The sequence below is a fragment of the Bubalus bubalis genome, chromosome 11 (assembly GCF_019923935.1).
Source record: "Bubalus bubalis isolate 160015118507 breed Murrah chromosome 11, NDDB_SH_1, whole genome shotgun sequence".
Taxonomy (NCBI): Eukaryota; Metazoa; Chordata; class Mammalia; order Artiodactyla; family Bovidae; genus Bubalus; species Bubalus bubalis.
Window position 1 is genome coordinate 82306534 of NC_059167.1, and position 14830 is coordinate 82321363.

The 14830-nt window shown below is 48.3% G+C and overlaps 1 protein-coding gene and 1 long non-coding RNA gene across 2 annotated transcripts in view; one reads left to right on the top strand and one right to left on the bottom strand.

The window, feature by feature from the left end:
- Positions 1–2900, top strand: part of LOC123328174 — a 30572-nt gene extending 27672 nt beyond the window's left edge. Inside the window, exon 2 of the long non-coding RNA XR_006542957.2 lies at positions 359–2900. This is a non-coding gene — a long non-coding RNA (uncharacterized LOC123328174). The remainder of the gene's footprint in view (positions 1–358) is intronic.
- Positions 582–14298, bottom strand: TBC1D21 (TBC1 domain family member 21). The gene is made up of 11 exons (XM_006061433.4): positions 14041–14298; positions 7014–7121; positions 6777–6880; positions 5767–5861; positions 4892–5002; positions 4647–4747; positions 3687–3783; positions 3246–3346; positions 1873–1989; positions 1120–1203; positions 582–741 (listed from the first exon to the last, which is right to left on the bottom strand). The coding sequence occupies exons 1-11, from the start codon at positions 14098–14100 to the stop codon at positions 709–711; spliced, it is 1011 nt and encodes a 336-aa protein (XP_006061495.3). The 5' UTR covers positions 14101–14298; the 3' UTR covers positions 582–708.
- Positions 14299–14830: the final 532 nt, after the last annotated feature.

A 14830-nucleotide genomic window follows, 5' to 3' on the forward strand; every position in this document is an offset into this window, starting at 1 on the left:
GAGCAGGTGGCAGGAGCTTCTGCCCTCAGGGAGAGACTGCTCTGCCAGAGTCAGGGAAGAGATGCCACTATCTGGAGAGATTACGGCTGAAAAGGGGAGTTTAGTTTGAGGCGGCATTTCAGGCTGAGAAACAAGATGCAATTGTGAGGGGCTTTGAAACCAAGGAAGGAGCCTCTTGCTAGCCAGAGATTTGTGCTGTGTCTTTCCACAGGCTGCTGGGGAGGTTCTGGAAAAACAGTCATGTATGATTCGTGTGTGGGGAGTATAGAAGAGCCATGGGGTGGGAAGCCCTGGGCTCTTGCCCCTCTCCGGACCAGGGATTGAGCAAGCATGTTGGACATGTCCATCTCTTCCACAGGAGGCAGCCCACTCAGAGTCACTTATGCCCGCAACCCTTTGCTGCCTGGCGGACCACTGCAGCCTTGGAAAACCCGCAGCCCCTGAGGAGTCGCTGACCAGCACCGTCGCTTCCCAGTGTGTGCCCTTTCTAGCCCTCCCATCTCTCTTCTCATTAGACAATCCTGTCTCTACCCTCACTCCCCACCCCAGGAAAAACACTGCTCACCACAAACCATGACTCCAGAAGGCTGTTGTTACCACAGCTGTATACACCCGCACCGGAATGCCCCCTTGGACTTCATCCTGACCTCACAGCTGAAGTACCACCTCATCCTGTCCATGGAGGGCGTCTGTCCATTGTGAGCAGCCTCAGAGAAAGAAATCCTTTAACGACTGAGGAACCTGGGGGAGAGGAGGGTTCTTACAGGTAGGGGTGGACAGACATCGGTCTGTCGCTCTCATTCTTCAATTCGTTCAGCCAGTAACGTTTCCCTGAGCCCCTGGGTGCCCAGCCCTGTGCCCAGATCTGCCCGGATGGATGCAGGGTATGAGGGATGAGGGCTGCGTTCTCAGGAAGCCCAGTCTGCTCTGTGAAGCACGAGTTATGCATGCGAACAGTGAGAAGTCTGTGCAGAGCAACCCCCGTGGGTTGGCGGCGGAGAATATAGCACAAGCTATGTCTCTGAAGTTGAATACACCTGCCATGGACGGGGCTTGGGCGATCGGGGAAGGCCTCTTGGAGGAAGAAGGGAAGGAAGACAAATAATCAAAGCGACTTACATCCTTCTGGATGAGCTCAGCGTAAACTATGCAGGCAGCGGAGATCAGCTCGTTGGCATCGAGGTCAATGAGGTTGTTGCAGACCTGTGCCGGAAGAAGGTGGGTGGAAGCAGGTCTCCCTGGGCACAGGCTGGCACAGGCAGCGACCCGCTGCTTCAAGGGGATGAGGCCACTGCTCTTGGCAGTCACTTGGGGCCACCCAATCTCTTCTCAACTAGCTTGGCACAGTGCCTGAATTTTACCATTGGAATTTTATATATTGGAGAGATGGGGAATGCAGTTTTCATTCTTGGCACTAGAGGGTCCCCAGGGTTTCCCCAAGTGTTTCATGGGATTCTGGGAGGACTCATTTTATGATGGGGGTACCATCTAAGATGTTTTGGATCAAAGACTTCAGCTGCTTTTCAGAATTGTTGGAAAACTCTAAGTCTTTTGTCACAGGAGGACCCTAGGGCCGAAGAGTTAACTGTCAGTCAGTCCAGCCTCAAGGTTAAGAACTGTTCAGGGCCTCAGCTCCCCCCGCCACCCCCCGATGCTAAACAGGGGTACTGGCGATGATGATGGTTATCACGCCTCTGTGTCAGGCTTGTCTGGAGGTTTACATGAGCTGGTCTATACAAGCACTTGGCACAGTGTTTGGAGTATGTCAGTCTCCCTGGTATTGCCCAGGGGCAGCCAGGGCCCCTGAGTCTGTGTCAGGGGTCTCCAGGAGCCGGTGGGGCTGGACTGGGCTTTGCTGGAGGACGCTCTCACCAGGAGGATATCGTCGCCCGTCATGCTCTCCTGTAGCACCTGCTGGCGCACCATCTGCAGCATGCTGTAGGCCACTAGCACCTGGAAGTTCCTGCAGGGTTTCCCTGTGAGCAGCACCTGCAGGGGCCAGTGAACCTCAGTCTGGCCTGTGGTCTGAGACCGCAAATGCCCTTCGGATGGTGTGGTACCCACCAACCACGTGACCCGTCAGCCATGCCTGGGCCTTGCTGCCCATGTACTCATTCATTGACTCTCATTCATTCACTCTCATTCATTCATTCAACCTCTGGGGTTCTATGCATTGTGTTTGCTGTTGGGGGACTCAAGGAAAAAGGCTTTAGGGATTCATCAGCTAGAGAGGAGAGACAGAGAAAGAGAGAAGGAAGGGAAGGAGGAAGGGAGGGAGCAGGAAAGAAGAGAGACAGGGGGAGAGAATGCCAAGAATGACTGGTTAACTCTGTAGCTTTGAGTGGTGCTTTGGCAAAACAACAGTTGTGTCAGGGGTGTCACTAAAAGCCTGATGGTTGAGCATGGAGATCAACAGGCCAGGAGTGAGGAGTGAGGTAGGGGGAGTTGATCTGTGGGGCGCTGAATGCCAGGCTGAGCAGTGGGCCCAATCCTGCAGGCAGCAATGGCCATAGGGTAGGGCAGTGGGTGTGTTCCCTGGGGAGTGCATCTTGCCTTGGAGACTGGGGTCAAAGAAGTGCAGGTGTGACCTGTCCTTGGGGGGCCCCTCCTTCTCCAGGAGTCAGGGCTCAGAAGGTGTGGGCACTCAGGTGGAAGGGAAGGCCAAGGAAGAGGCGGCTGGGAAAGTGAGAGCAGAGTGAGGGCCCTTGGGCAGGCAGGGTGGCAGGGAAGCTGAACACAGACCAGCCTTCTGCTGCACGAGCCTCAAGGACCCTCCTGCCTGCACTGCCCTGAGAAGGTGCAGTGGAGGGATAAGATGAACAGAGGGATCAACTGATGTTCTCACATCTCCAACAGGGCAGGAGCAGGGTCATTGGCCCAATAAATCTCACTGAACTGTATCCAAAATGAAGTGAAGTGAAGTGAAAGTTGCTCAGTTGTGTCTGACTTTTTGCAACCCAATGGACCCATGGAATTCTCCAGGCCAAAATACTGGAGTGGGTAGCCTTTCCCTTCTCCAGGGGATCTTTTTTAACCCAGGGATCGAACCTATGTCTCCTGCATTGCAGGGGGATTCTTTACAAGCCGAGCCACCAGAGAAGCCCAAGAGTACTGGAGTGGGTAGCCTATCCCTTCTCCAGAGGATCGTCCCGATCCAGAGATCGAACCCATCCAAAGCTGGCAGTAAAGAGAAGCAAGGACAAGGGCCTTCCTGTTCCTCTGCCCCGGAGCAGCAGGCACCTCACCTCCCAGAGCCTCCAGACGTCATCGAAGGTCTTGAAGGCACGTTGAAAGCAGAGGCAGAACCAGGGGAAGAGGGATGGCACAGCCCCCGCACCCTTCCCTTCTGTGGGGAGAGAAGCCCAGGGGCCATGGTCAGGGGATGGGAGATAAAGCAGAAACACACATGGGCGAACAACTGAGCACGGAAACACACTTGGGAAATTAAAAAAAACCCAGGCTGTCACATTTCCATCTGCCCTTGGAGACTATTCAGGGTGGATTTTCAACTGTCCAGATCCTAACCCCATCCAGATGAACCCTCCTCCCGGGGCTGGAAGAAAAGACCAAATGATCTCACTTCCTCCCCCATGCTTGGGAGCTGCTGCCCTGGACCGGGTCCCGGCCCCCTCCCACGCCTTCCCTGGGGTTGAGGGAGGTGTATGGTAGCAGAGGGGGCCACTCACTTAAGTGCTCAGCGAACACGGGATCCAGGAAGTTGATCAGGGTGTTGAGCATGTCGAGGTTCTTCCCCACCCCGATGTTGATGACACAGCTGTGCTCCTGGGAGAGATGAGTGGGCAGGAGGGACCCCCTTGAAAGCACTAGATGAGTCAGCCTTGCTCCGTCAACTTCCCAATGCTGGAGGCCCTTTGTGTGTCTGGCTGGGCCTGGCCTGAGTCTCTGTATGTGTCTGGGTGTTGGAGCATCGGTGTTTATAAACACACATCTTGCCTGAGTGATGTGTGTGTGTAGTGGGGATGTAGAGATGGACAGGGTATGGCTCACAATGCAGTGAACTCAGATATTCTTCCGGACACATACCATGGGTCTGAACCAATCAGGTCAAGGAAAGAGCAGTGGCACGTTGTTTCAGGGATGGAGAAGGAGATGAGGGTGGGTTCTGGGCAGCCCCTCACAGATCATGAGGAAAGGGAGTAACAGGGAGCAGCACCTTTAAAGCTCTCAACCTCACAGTGTGGGAATACCGAGTCCCTGGAGGGCCTGGGTGCAGATCAAGTAGAAGTAGCAGTGAGAGACAAGAGTGAAGACAAGGCCTGGAGCGTTTGGCTGAGGTTTTGGGATTCTATTACGGAGCCCTGGAGGATTTGCAGGAGCAGAGCCATGTTTGGGGCAGGGCGAATGCTGGGGAAAGGTGCCCTCACTGGGCCTTTCCAAACCTTTCAAGGTCTGACAAGAGCTGGATCCAGTGCATTGCTATCCTCGTTTCTCAGTTCCAATGCTTCCACCCCGCACCCGGAACAAACCCCACCGGGGCTGGCATTGCCTTTTTCTGGGAGAAGCTCCTCTGGGACTCAGAGGGCTGTTTCAGGGCTGGAGGAAATGACTGGGACTGCCAGTGCCTGCCTAACCTCAAGGGGTCATTTGAGGAACACGGAGGTCCCTAAGCCAGGCCCAACTCTCACCGTTTTCTGTAGGAAGAACTGGAAAAGCCAGAAGGTCTCATGGTCGTGTTCTACCATCAGCTGGAAAATCATCACCATCTCATGGAAGCCCTGCTGGTACTCTGGAGTGGATGGGGGGCCAGTGAGGAGGGGCAGGGGCGGGGAATGGCGGGGGGGTTATGGCGGAGCCTGGGCTGGGGCAGGGCACTGTCCCAGGAAGGAGTTGAGAAAGGGGAGCTGAAGGGAGGCCCCGCCCTGTGGCACACCTGCTTGAGTGTTGCAGACATAACTCAGGAGCAGGATCTTCTCCAGCCTCTTCTTATCGAGGAGGACATTGCCCAGGGGGTCTTTGTCATAGAGTTTTTTAATGTCGCATGCTAGGTTGGGGGCAAGGGACAGGTGGGCGTCACCAGATCACGTCTAGCAGAATGTCCATGGGTGAGTTTATTACCCCCAATCCAAGAGGGTAGGACCCAGGACATCCTGGGAAGGGGGCTATGAAAAAATTTACATCGGGGACTTCCTTGGTGGTCCAGTGGTTGAGAATTCTGCCAACGCAGGGCACACAGGTTCTACCCCTGGTCTGGGACCTAAGATCCTACATGCTGCAGAGCAACTGAGCCTGAGTGCCACAACTACTGAGTCCAGACGCCCTAGAGCCCATGCTCCAGGACAAGATGAAGCCACTGGAATGAGAAGCCCATGCAGTGCAACAAGAGAAAGCCCATGCGCAGCAACCAAAAAAGAAATGAAAAAAGATACATCAGACCACCAAGCTTTACCCTTCACCACAACCTGAGCTGCCTGGAGTTTTTCCTGCCTCCAAATCTTTGACCAGTCTGTACCCTTTGCCAGGAACGTCCCTCCTTCCTGCAGTTCAAATCCAACCTGGTTCAAGGCCAAGAGGGGAAGAGATGTAGACAACCAGCGAAAGAGCATATGCCCAGGGACACACACTGGGCCACTTGGGGCAGCCGGTGGAGCCAGGCTGTTAGGGTAACCAAGATTGAGCCGGCAAAATCCGCAGCAATGTGTCAAGGCAGCACCCAGAAACCAGGGCACAGACATGACTAGGAGGAGCCAGGGAGGAGGGCTTCCAACCCTCCCCTCTGCCGGGCCCGGCCCACCCTCCTCGGCTCACTGATGCTGTTCCGAGTCTCTATGAAGTTCTGGTGCAGGTTTTCCAGAAGGGGCTGAATCTTCTGGTACATCTGGCATAAGGCCTCATAGTTCTTCCTGTGAGGACAGACCCAAGGCTGAAGGAGGCATCCTTCCCTCCAGGCCAGTCGGGGGAACTCCGAGCAGTGCCCTTACCCAGGCGGTGCGTGCTCCCAGTGCTGCCTCCCATCCCCCCAACTTGCCCAACCCTAACCATCCTCCGGTGGGCACCTGGAGTGCAGGGGAGGTTGCTCTGCAGTCTGACCCCTGCACCTGAATCCTGGATCCATAGTTTAAGAACTGGATGTCTGCCATTAGGGGATATCATGACTTGGGGATATCACTGGCCCTCCCTAAGCCTCCGTTTCCTTGTCTGTAGAGTGGGGCTAACACTAGCACCTGTGCCTCAGGATTGGAAGGACTGGATGAGGCGGAGTTTTGTGCCCATCATTGGAATGAGCTTAGGTGTGTGGTGGGCTGAATGGTGACCTCCAAAGATAGGTCCATGCCCTAACACCTGGAACTTGTGAATATGACTTTCTTTGGGAAAAGGGTCTTTGCAGGTGTACTTAATTAAGGATCTTGAGCTGAATTATCCGGGTGGCCCTACATCCCCCAACTGTCCTGGAGTGGTCTCTGGCTGGCCCCTGAGCATGTGGATATTCCCTACCTCAAGAAGGCTGCACAGGCCTAGGGATGGCTGGGCTGGGCAGGGTGGCGGGGCAGTGCGAGGAGGTGCTAGGGTCGAGCTCAAGTTGGCAGGGTGTGGACTGGTAATCGTGAGCAGGTGGGGCATGCAGGGTCCAGGGTGGGGGTGGGGGAGGTGCCTGTGCCCCCTGTGTGGGGGTCCTGAGTCAGGAGAGCCATGGGGGTTTTGCCTCTTGAAAAGAGAAGTCCATCTGAAGGAAGCAGCCTGACCCTAGCAGGCTGGGGTGGGCGCCCCCTCCCACCTACACTGTCGCCTCCCTCTTGAAAGGATCTGAAACGGTCTACCTCCTCATGCTGTCCACCATGAGCCGCTCGTCCCGGGAACTCTGCCATGAGTAGTAGCCCGTGAGGAACTTCCAGGCTTCTGTCCTCACTGTGGGGTGCAGGCCCTGGGTGGGGGCACAGGTGAGAGGTGGTGAGCCCCCTGAATGCCTGAAAGAGCCCCCTCCAATGCCATGCCTGCCCCGTTGCCCACCCACGCCCCCAGTCCAGGGTGAGGCCGAGGGTAGCTTAGGACTGTACCCTTTCCAGGATGTTAACACAAATGAAGTCTCGTGACTTGGCCAAGTGACCGTTCTCGTCAAAGAAGCCATCCCATTCCGTCTTGTCAATGGGCGGTTTTCTCTTCACCTGGCAAGGACAACCACGTCAGCCCTCGGTTAGGAACCTTTGGCTTTTCTTTAAGAGTGAGTTTTAAGTGATATAACTCTGGATTTTGCAACATGAATCAAAATTCACAGCCTCTGATTCACTTCTGAAAATTTAACCCCAGGAAATTACTGAAAACATATAGAAAAATGCTGTATGCACAATAATTTTCATTGCACACCACTTACTAGAATGAAAAAGGCAAGCACTCTCTAAATGTTGTGCAATAAGGGAATAGTTAAGTAAACTATGGTTTATATGCTCAATGGAATATTGTGAGGCATTTAAATCGATACTTACAAGGAATGAATAATCTGGGAAAATACAAATGTTAATGGAAAAAAGCAGAAAGCAAAGCTGTATATTCAGTCTGCATTCTGTCTATGTACATACTCCATATACATGTTACATATTGTAAAAACCACACCTTATATACTCTTAAAGTGAATTAACCACTATAAAAATCCTGTTTGAAAAAAGACTGAAAAAAAAAACCCTGAAAAAAACCACCTAAAAACAAAACAGTGATTATCTTTGAATGATAGGATTATAAGTAATTTTCCCTTTTTCTTGTATTTTCAAGCTTTTCTATAACTATAATGTATACTTGCCTTGATAATGGAAAAATAAAATAAGTACTAATTGAACACATCTATGAGATCCATTTTACCTTTTCTAGAAGAGTAAAATGGTACATCATAAGGAATGGTTTCTGCTTACATAAGGGGTGTGTGTGTGTGTGTGTGTGTGTGTGTGTGTGTGGGAAAGGTGACTGCAGTGTGTGCAAAATAATTTAAAATGCTCATAAGGCAATAATTAGGAGTTGAATTCCTGTTGGAATAGGGGAAGATGCCTAGAGGAGTCTTGCATTGAAGAGAATATCTTGAAATGCCACATCTCAGTCTTGAAAGTATGCTGATGGACAGAGCTTGGCAGGTGACTAGACATGTCTGATATATATATTCCCAACTTTCCATTGATAGATACCTGAATATGCATAGGTGTGACTCAAACTTAAATTTGCATACAAGTCACCTGAAGATCTTAAAATTCTGATGCTGACTCAAAATGTCTGGGGTGGAAGCCAAGATGACACATTTCTAACAAACTCCCAGGGCTTGCTGGGACCACAGGTGTAGAAAGGTGTTAGAGACAAAAACAGCACTGGAAATTAAGAATTAGAGCCTACAGGCCCAAATTTGGGGTAATTTCTGCTAACTCTGTTTGGTAGAGATGGATCGAGCAATATAGTTTAATAACTCATACATGCTCCATCTTCTAAACCAAAATAGAATATATGGGCCCAAGAAGGTACAAAAAATCTCGGCCTCGGCCTAACCTTGGGAAGCAGGGTCTGCCCTGATGCCACGTCCCAGTTGTATAGACATTGTCGTCTGAGCTGATCAGAGCCAGGCTTCTGCCCTCTGACAGGAGTCATGTTCTCACAACCTGTACTCGGAAACTGCAACACTTGGCAGGAAGTAGAAGGGAATAGGAAGAGCAGGGCTGTGTCCTGGGATCTTTCACTATAGAAGGGAATGACTGAACTTTAGGAATACATTTCCTTATGAATTTTAGTCAGTTGGTCAATTTCTAAAAAAAAAAAGGGAGCTGTGATTTTGATGGGAATTGCATTGAACCTATAGATCAATTTGTGGAGAATTGATAATGCTATTGAATCTTCTGACCCATAAAACATAGTATATTTCTCCATTTATTTAGGTCTTCTTTAATCTCTCTCAGCAATGTTTTGTGCATTTTGGCATGTAGGTTATTCATATATTTTATTTATTCACACATATTTCATATTTTGGATGCTGTTGTAAAAGGTGTCATTTTTAAACTTTCAACTTCCAACTCCTCATTGCTAGTATTTACAGATACAGCGGATTTTTATGTATTAATCTTGTATCCTACAACCTTGCTAACCTCACTTATTAGTCTTAGTAGCTTTTTTGGTGGGTCAATAGGATTTGTTATATAGGCCAGCAATCAGCAAACTATAACCCATGGGCCAAATCTGGCCTTCAATCCATTTTTGTTTTTGTTTTTTCAAATAAAGTTTTATTGGCACACAGTCATGCCTGTTCACTCATTTGTTGTCTGAAGCTGCTTTTATGCTACAATGGCAGAGTTTAGTAGTTACAACAGAGATGTATGGCACACACAGACTAAAGTACTTACTACTTTGACCCTTAACAGAAAAAGTTTGCCAACCCTGACATAGATGGGCATGTTATCTGTGAATAAAGGCAGTTTCAGTTCTTCTATTCCAAGCTGGATGTCTTTTATTTCTTTCTCATGTCTTATGCACTGACTAGAACTTCAAGGGCAATGTCAAATAAAAGTGGTGAGAACAGACATCTTAGCTTTGTTCCTAATCTTAAGGGGAAGGCATTTGGGCTTTTATGATTCGGTGTGATGTTAACTGCAGGCTTTTTGTAGATGCCCTTTATCAGGCTGGGAAGCTCCCTTCTGTTCCTAGTTTGGTGAGAGTTTTATCAGGGATGGATGTTCTTCATCAATGGAGATGATCATATGGTTTTTCATTTTTTAGTGTGTTAATATGGTAAATTACATTGAATTATTCTGAATGTTGTCATTCCTTGGATAAACCCTCGTGGTGATGTATTATCCTCTTTAGACATCATCGGATATTATTTGCTACAGTTTTATTTAGGATTTTTGCATCATTGTTCATGAGAGAGCTTGGTCTATAATCTTGTTTTCTTGTAATGTTTTTGATTTTGATGTCAGGGCAATGTTGGCCTCATGGAATAAGTAGGGACCTATTCCTGCTTTTCAATTTTTTTTAGAATAGTTTGTATAGAATTAGTATTATTTCTTTCTTCAGTATTTGGTGTAACTCACCAGTGAAGCCAGCTAGGTCTGGAGTGTTCTTTGTGGGAAGATTTTTAACTACAAATTCAATTTTTTATTAGATTGTAGGATAGTGTTAGAAGAAATTATTTTATTTTTGACTTTTTAAAATTAGAGATTTATCAGAATAGGGTATTTTCCTTCTAATTCACTTTAAAAAATAAACAATGCAGGAAACAGCAAGGAATGAATAAATGCATAAAGCATAAAAATGATTGAAACCCAAAGAAATTAATTATGGAAACAAATGCTTAAGTTTCCTTAATAGTCGTAAACATTTTAAAAGCACTGGTTTTATTTTAAGCACTTTATATTTACAACTGTTTAATCTTCACAACCACCCATGAGGCAGGTGAGGTTGTTACACTGCTTTACGTGTTAGGGAACCAGAGGTCTAGAGGGTTAATTAGTGTATCTGAAGTCACACAGTAAATATCAGAGGTGAGATTGAACCCAGAGTTGTTTGGTGCAAGAGTCAGGGTGCTTAACTCCAATGCCATGCCACCAGGGAGTATCAAAGGCAAGGATTTTCAGTTTAAATAAAAGATATACATCCTACTCGAGCTGTTAGGCTTTCCAGGTGGCTCAGTAGTAAAGAATCAGCTTGCCAATACAGGAGTCTCAGGAGACACGGGTTTGATTCCTGGGTCTGGAAGATCCCCTGGAGGAGGAAATGGCAACCCACTCCAGGATTCTTGCCTGGAAAATCCCATGAACAGAGGAGCCTGGTGGGCTACAGTCCATGGGGTCGCAAAGAGTTGGATATGATTGAGGGACTAAGCATGCATGAGAGCTGTTAACAAAAGGTATACGTTAAAATTAAATGCCATAGAAAGATTAAAAAATAAATGATGAACGAAGACATGAAAAAAGGGTTAAACATCATGAAAGTGGCAAACTAATCAAAGCAATATGCGCAGAACACTATAGTAAAAGATATGGCATCAACATAATAAGGCAGAGATGATTAGAAACATCACAAGAGGGCACCTGCTGAGTGCTCGGAGAATCTGCATCACTAAACCTCTACCTGCAACAGCTGGCCATCTGCCTACTTTGCCTTGGCTGAATTTGTTTTTTAAAAGCCACTGACTTCTTCCAGTAAACTCTGCTTCTCTCTGCCCAGCCTCTTCCCTGTATCTCCCTGGACCCAAGCAAACTACGGGGCACCCACAAGAACTTGTAAGACATTTGCTAGCAAGCCAAGGACAAGCTCAAAAAGCCTGACCACCTGCAGAGGCCTGCAGGTTGGTGCGGGGGTGGGGGGCAGAGGCAAGGTGGGTGGCGATAGGAATTTCCACAGGCAGTCCCCTCCCTCTCTTCACTAGTACATCAACACCGCCTGTCTATGCCAGAAAACAGAATCTGTATCTGGGGTTCTTCAAAATAATGGAGACGGTGACCTCAATGGCCACTCAAATCCACCTTCATCCTCCTATATTCCTCTATTCCTTGCTCCGCCAACCTGTTAACACCCTGCCCACAATCTGGGTACAAGGACCTGGTCATCCAGGAGGAGACTCTGGTAGTCCGTGTGGTGCTGGGTACTCTTCAGCTCTGCAATAACACCTTTCCTCGTCCCCTAGGAAGAGTACTGCTAGGCAAGGCAGGTATGGAAATCTCTTCCCGCCTTTGTGGTGTACCTCAGCAGGGTGAAACTCCCTACCGGCAAACCTGGGGAACGGTGGGCCACGCTTCCCCTGGAGAAGGGGGCCAGAGGTGGGAGCCTTAAATGGTTCAACCTCTTTAACAGCTGTTAGTGGCCCTTGCTGCAGGCATACATCTTTCCAGCTTCTTTCCCCCACTTCATCATTAGGTTAAGGATTTTCTCCAGTATTTTTTAGTAAAATAAGAAAGCCACTGGAGGATAAGAAAAATTTTCTTGAAGGGGTTTTTGATGCCAAGTTGCTCTGAATCCTTATAGCAACAGTTGTTGTTTAGTCTCTAAGTCGTGTCCGACTCTTTGCGACCCCATGGTCTGCAGCATGCAAGGCTCCTCTGTCCTTTACTATCTCCTGGAGTTTGCTTAGATTCATGTCCATTGAGTTGCTGATGCTATCTAATCATCTTATCCTCTGCCGCCCTCTTCTCCTTTAGCCGCCAATCTTTCCCAGCATCCGTGTCTTTTCTAATGAGTTGGGTCTTCGAATCAGGTGGCGAAAGTATTGGAGCTTCAGCTTCAGCAACAGTCCTTCCAATGAATATTCAGGGTTGATTTCCTTTAGGATTGACTGGTTTGAGCTCCCTTGCAATCCAAGGGACTCTCAAGAGTCTTCTCCAGCACCACAATTTGAAAGCATTGATTCTTCGGTGCTCAGCCTTCTTATGGTCCAACTCTCACATCCCGCGTAGCAACAGAGCCCCCAATAAAGCCTGAGTTCAACTGTGGACAAGACATACTCCCAACAGTAACCATAACCGTCTCAGAGATTCCTACCAAGGAAAGAGGGAGTGTCTCAAGGAGGGCAGGCATATTAAGAGTAGACAGTTTGAGGGAGGGATGTGTGTGACTTGAGAGAGTTATCTGGGTGATATTTATCAACCCAGGTGTGGAGTGTGTATCATCAGAGTAGTATAGTTATCTTTAAAAAATGGCTTAGGGACTTCCCTGGTGGTCCAGTGGTTAAGATTCCACCTTGCAATGCAGGGGATGCAGGTTTGATCCCTGGTTGGGAATTAAGATCCCATATGCCGCAGAGCAACTAGAGATTCGTGTGATGCAGTGAAGAAGTTAGGTGCACATCAGAATGACCCAGAGGTGAAACTATAGATTGATGGGCCCCTTGCCCAGAGTTTCTGGTTCAAAAGATCTGGGACTCAAGAATCTGCATTCCTTATTAGACCAAAGTTGATGCTGATGCTGCAGACTCAGTCACCATGCTTGGAGAATCACTGAGTAGGAGATGGACTCCACAGCTTGGTTTAAATACCCACTCTGCCACTGACTGGGCTTCCCAGGTGGCGTTAGTGGTAAAGAACCTGCCTGCCAATGTGGGAGGCATAAGAGATGCAGGTTCGATCCCTGGTTCAAGAAGATCCCTGGAGGAGGGCATGGCAACCCATTCCAGTGTTCTTCCTGGATGAATCCCATGGACAGAGGAGCCCGGTGGGCTGTGGTCCATGGGGTCACAAAGAGTTGGACATGACTGAAGCGACTGAGCACAGCACAGCTGCCATTTACTAGCAGTGGGTCTGTAGGAAGTTGCTTAGCCCCACGGGCTCAGTGTTCTCATTTATAAAGTGAATATAATAGCTTCATCAACCTCACAGAGTTATGATGAGACTGACTGTAAAGAAATCATTTACAACAGTCATTGTACATAATACATGCCATATGACAGTTTGTTATTTTATTATTATCCTTCTCTAAATTTAGAGAAATGAAGAGAGATATAGAGAAAATTCAAATCAAGGCCTGGTGATAACTTGCAATAAAGCAGTAACATTTAAAACTCAGGGAGAGAGGTACCCATTTTGCATTTCTGCTTTTCTATGTATCACTCTCTAAATCACAATGATTAATGAGACTTGAGATTGGTTAAGGTCATTATAATTAGTCACCATGATTTTGAAAAATATCCAGTGTGGAAAATTCTGACTGAGGCTGAATTCTAATGAATAGCTACTCTTATTAATTGGACGTGGAAACCACCTGCTAACAAAAGCATTACTGCCACCTGGTGGCAGCATACAAAATTGTTGGCAAAAACACCGAGGAAAATTCAGCATCTTTAAGACAACTTGCAAACCAGGAACTCGTTAAAGTTAGAATGTCACATATGGGAGAAAAGTAACACCGGATTAGATAGAAGGGTAAAGGAAGGACTTGTGTTTTTCAGTCCTGTTGTCGGTGATGACGGTGAGACCAAGGTTTGACCTACCCTGCTCCACCTTCTAGGCCAGCTCAGGCTTCCAGTCCTTCCCACCCAACAGGGGAAAATAGCCCTAACAGGGGAAAATAGCCCTACTGCAAACCAGAGATTGGGGAGGGAGGGACTCGGAGCTGACGAAGAACACCCACCAGGATGAAGGAGGCCGACTGCCTGGCAGAGAGACTGTTTTCGGGAGAGAGGGTGGTCATGGCCCCTTCTGGCTGTCTTCAAGCAGCTTCTGACTGGAGTTTACTTGGAGCCCTAAGTGATGCTTTAATTAAGCAGGGGAAGGTGGTCTTCCTTTGGGGGATGCGTTGCTTTCCCAGGAGGATCTGGGCCTCTGCTGACCTCCCATACTCGAACAGAGCCAGCCAATATGTCATAAAGCCCCTGGAATGCTCGTCACAATGGCCTTGGAACATGGGAGCACTCAACTTTAGAGGTAAGACACACCCAAGAACCCAGGGGACTAAACCTCCCAATCACCCAGAAAAATTGTAGTGCTCACAGGATGTGTAATGGGGGCTGGGATCAGAGGACATGTAGACCAGCGTGCTGGGCTGATCAGGGAGGGTTTCCTGGAAGAGGCCAACCAGGAAGTCTTTCCATCTCTGGCTCTCCCTCTTCTGGGCCCCCTTCACTTGTTATCCCACCAGACTAGTACATAAACCTGGAAAGCACCTAGAATAGGAGATTTAGGTCTCTTGAGTATAACTTTCAGAGATTCAGAATCAGAATGTCTGGGCTGGGGACACGGGGAACTGTATTTTGAAAAACTCCCTGGGTGACTCAGATTAGGTATTTGGATGGTAGCTTCAAGGGGTAGAGATCAGTTTCTTTTATCTTTATATCTAGAGCATTAAAGACAGTGCCCAAGTGACTGAACAAATAATTTAATTGAAGAGTAAATGAAGCCCTTAGATGTCCTCTTACTTTCCT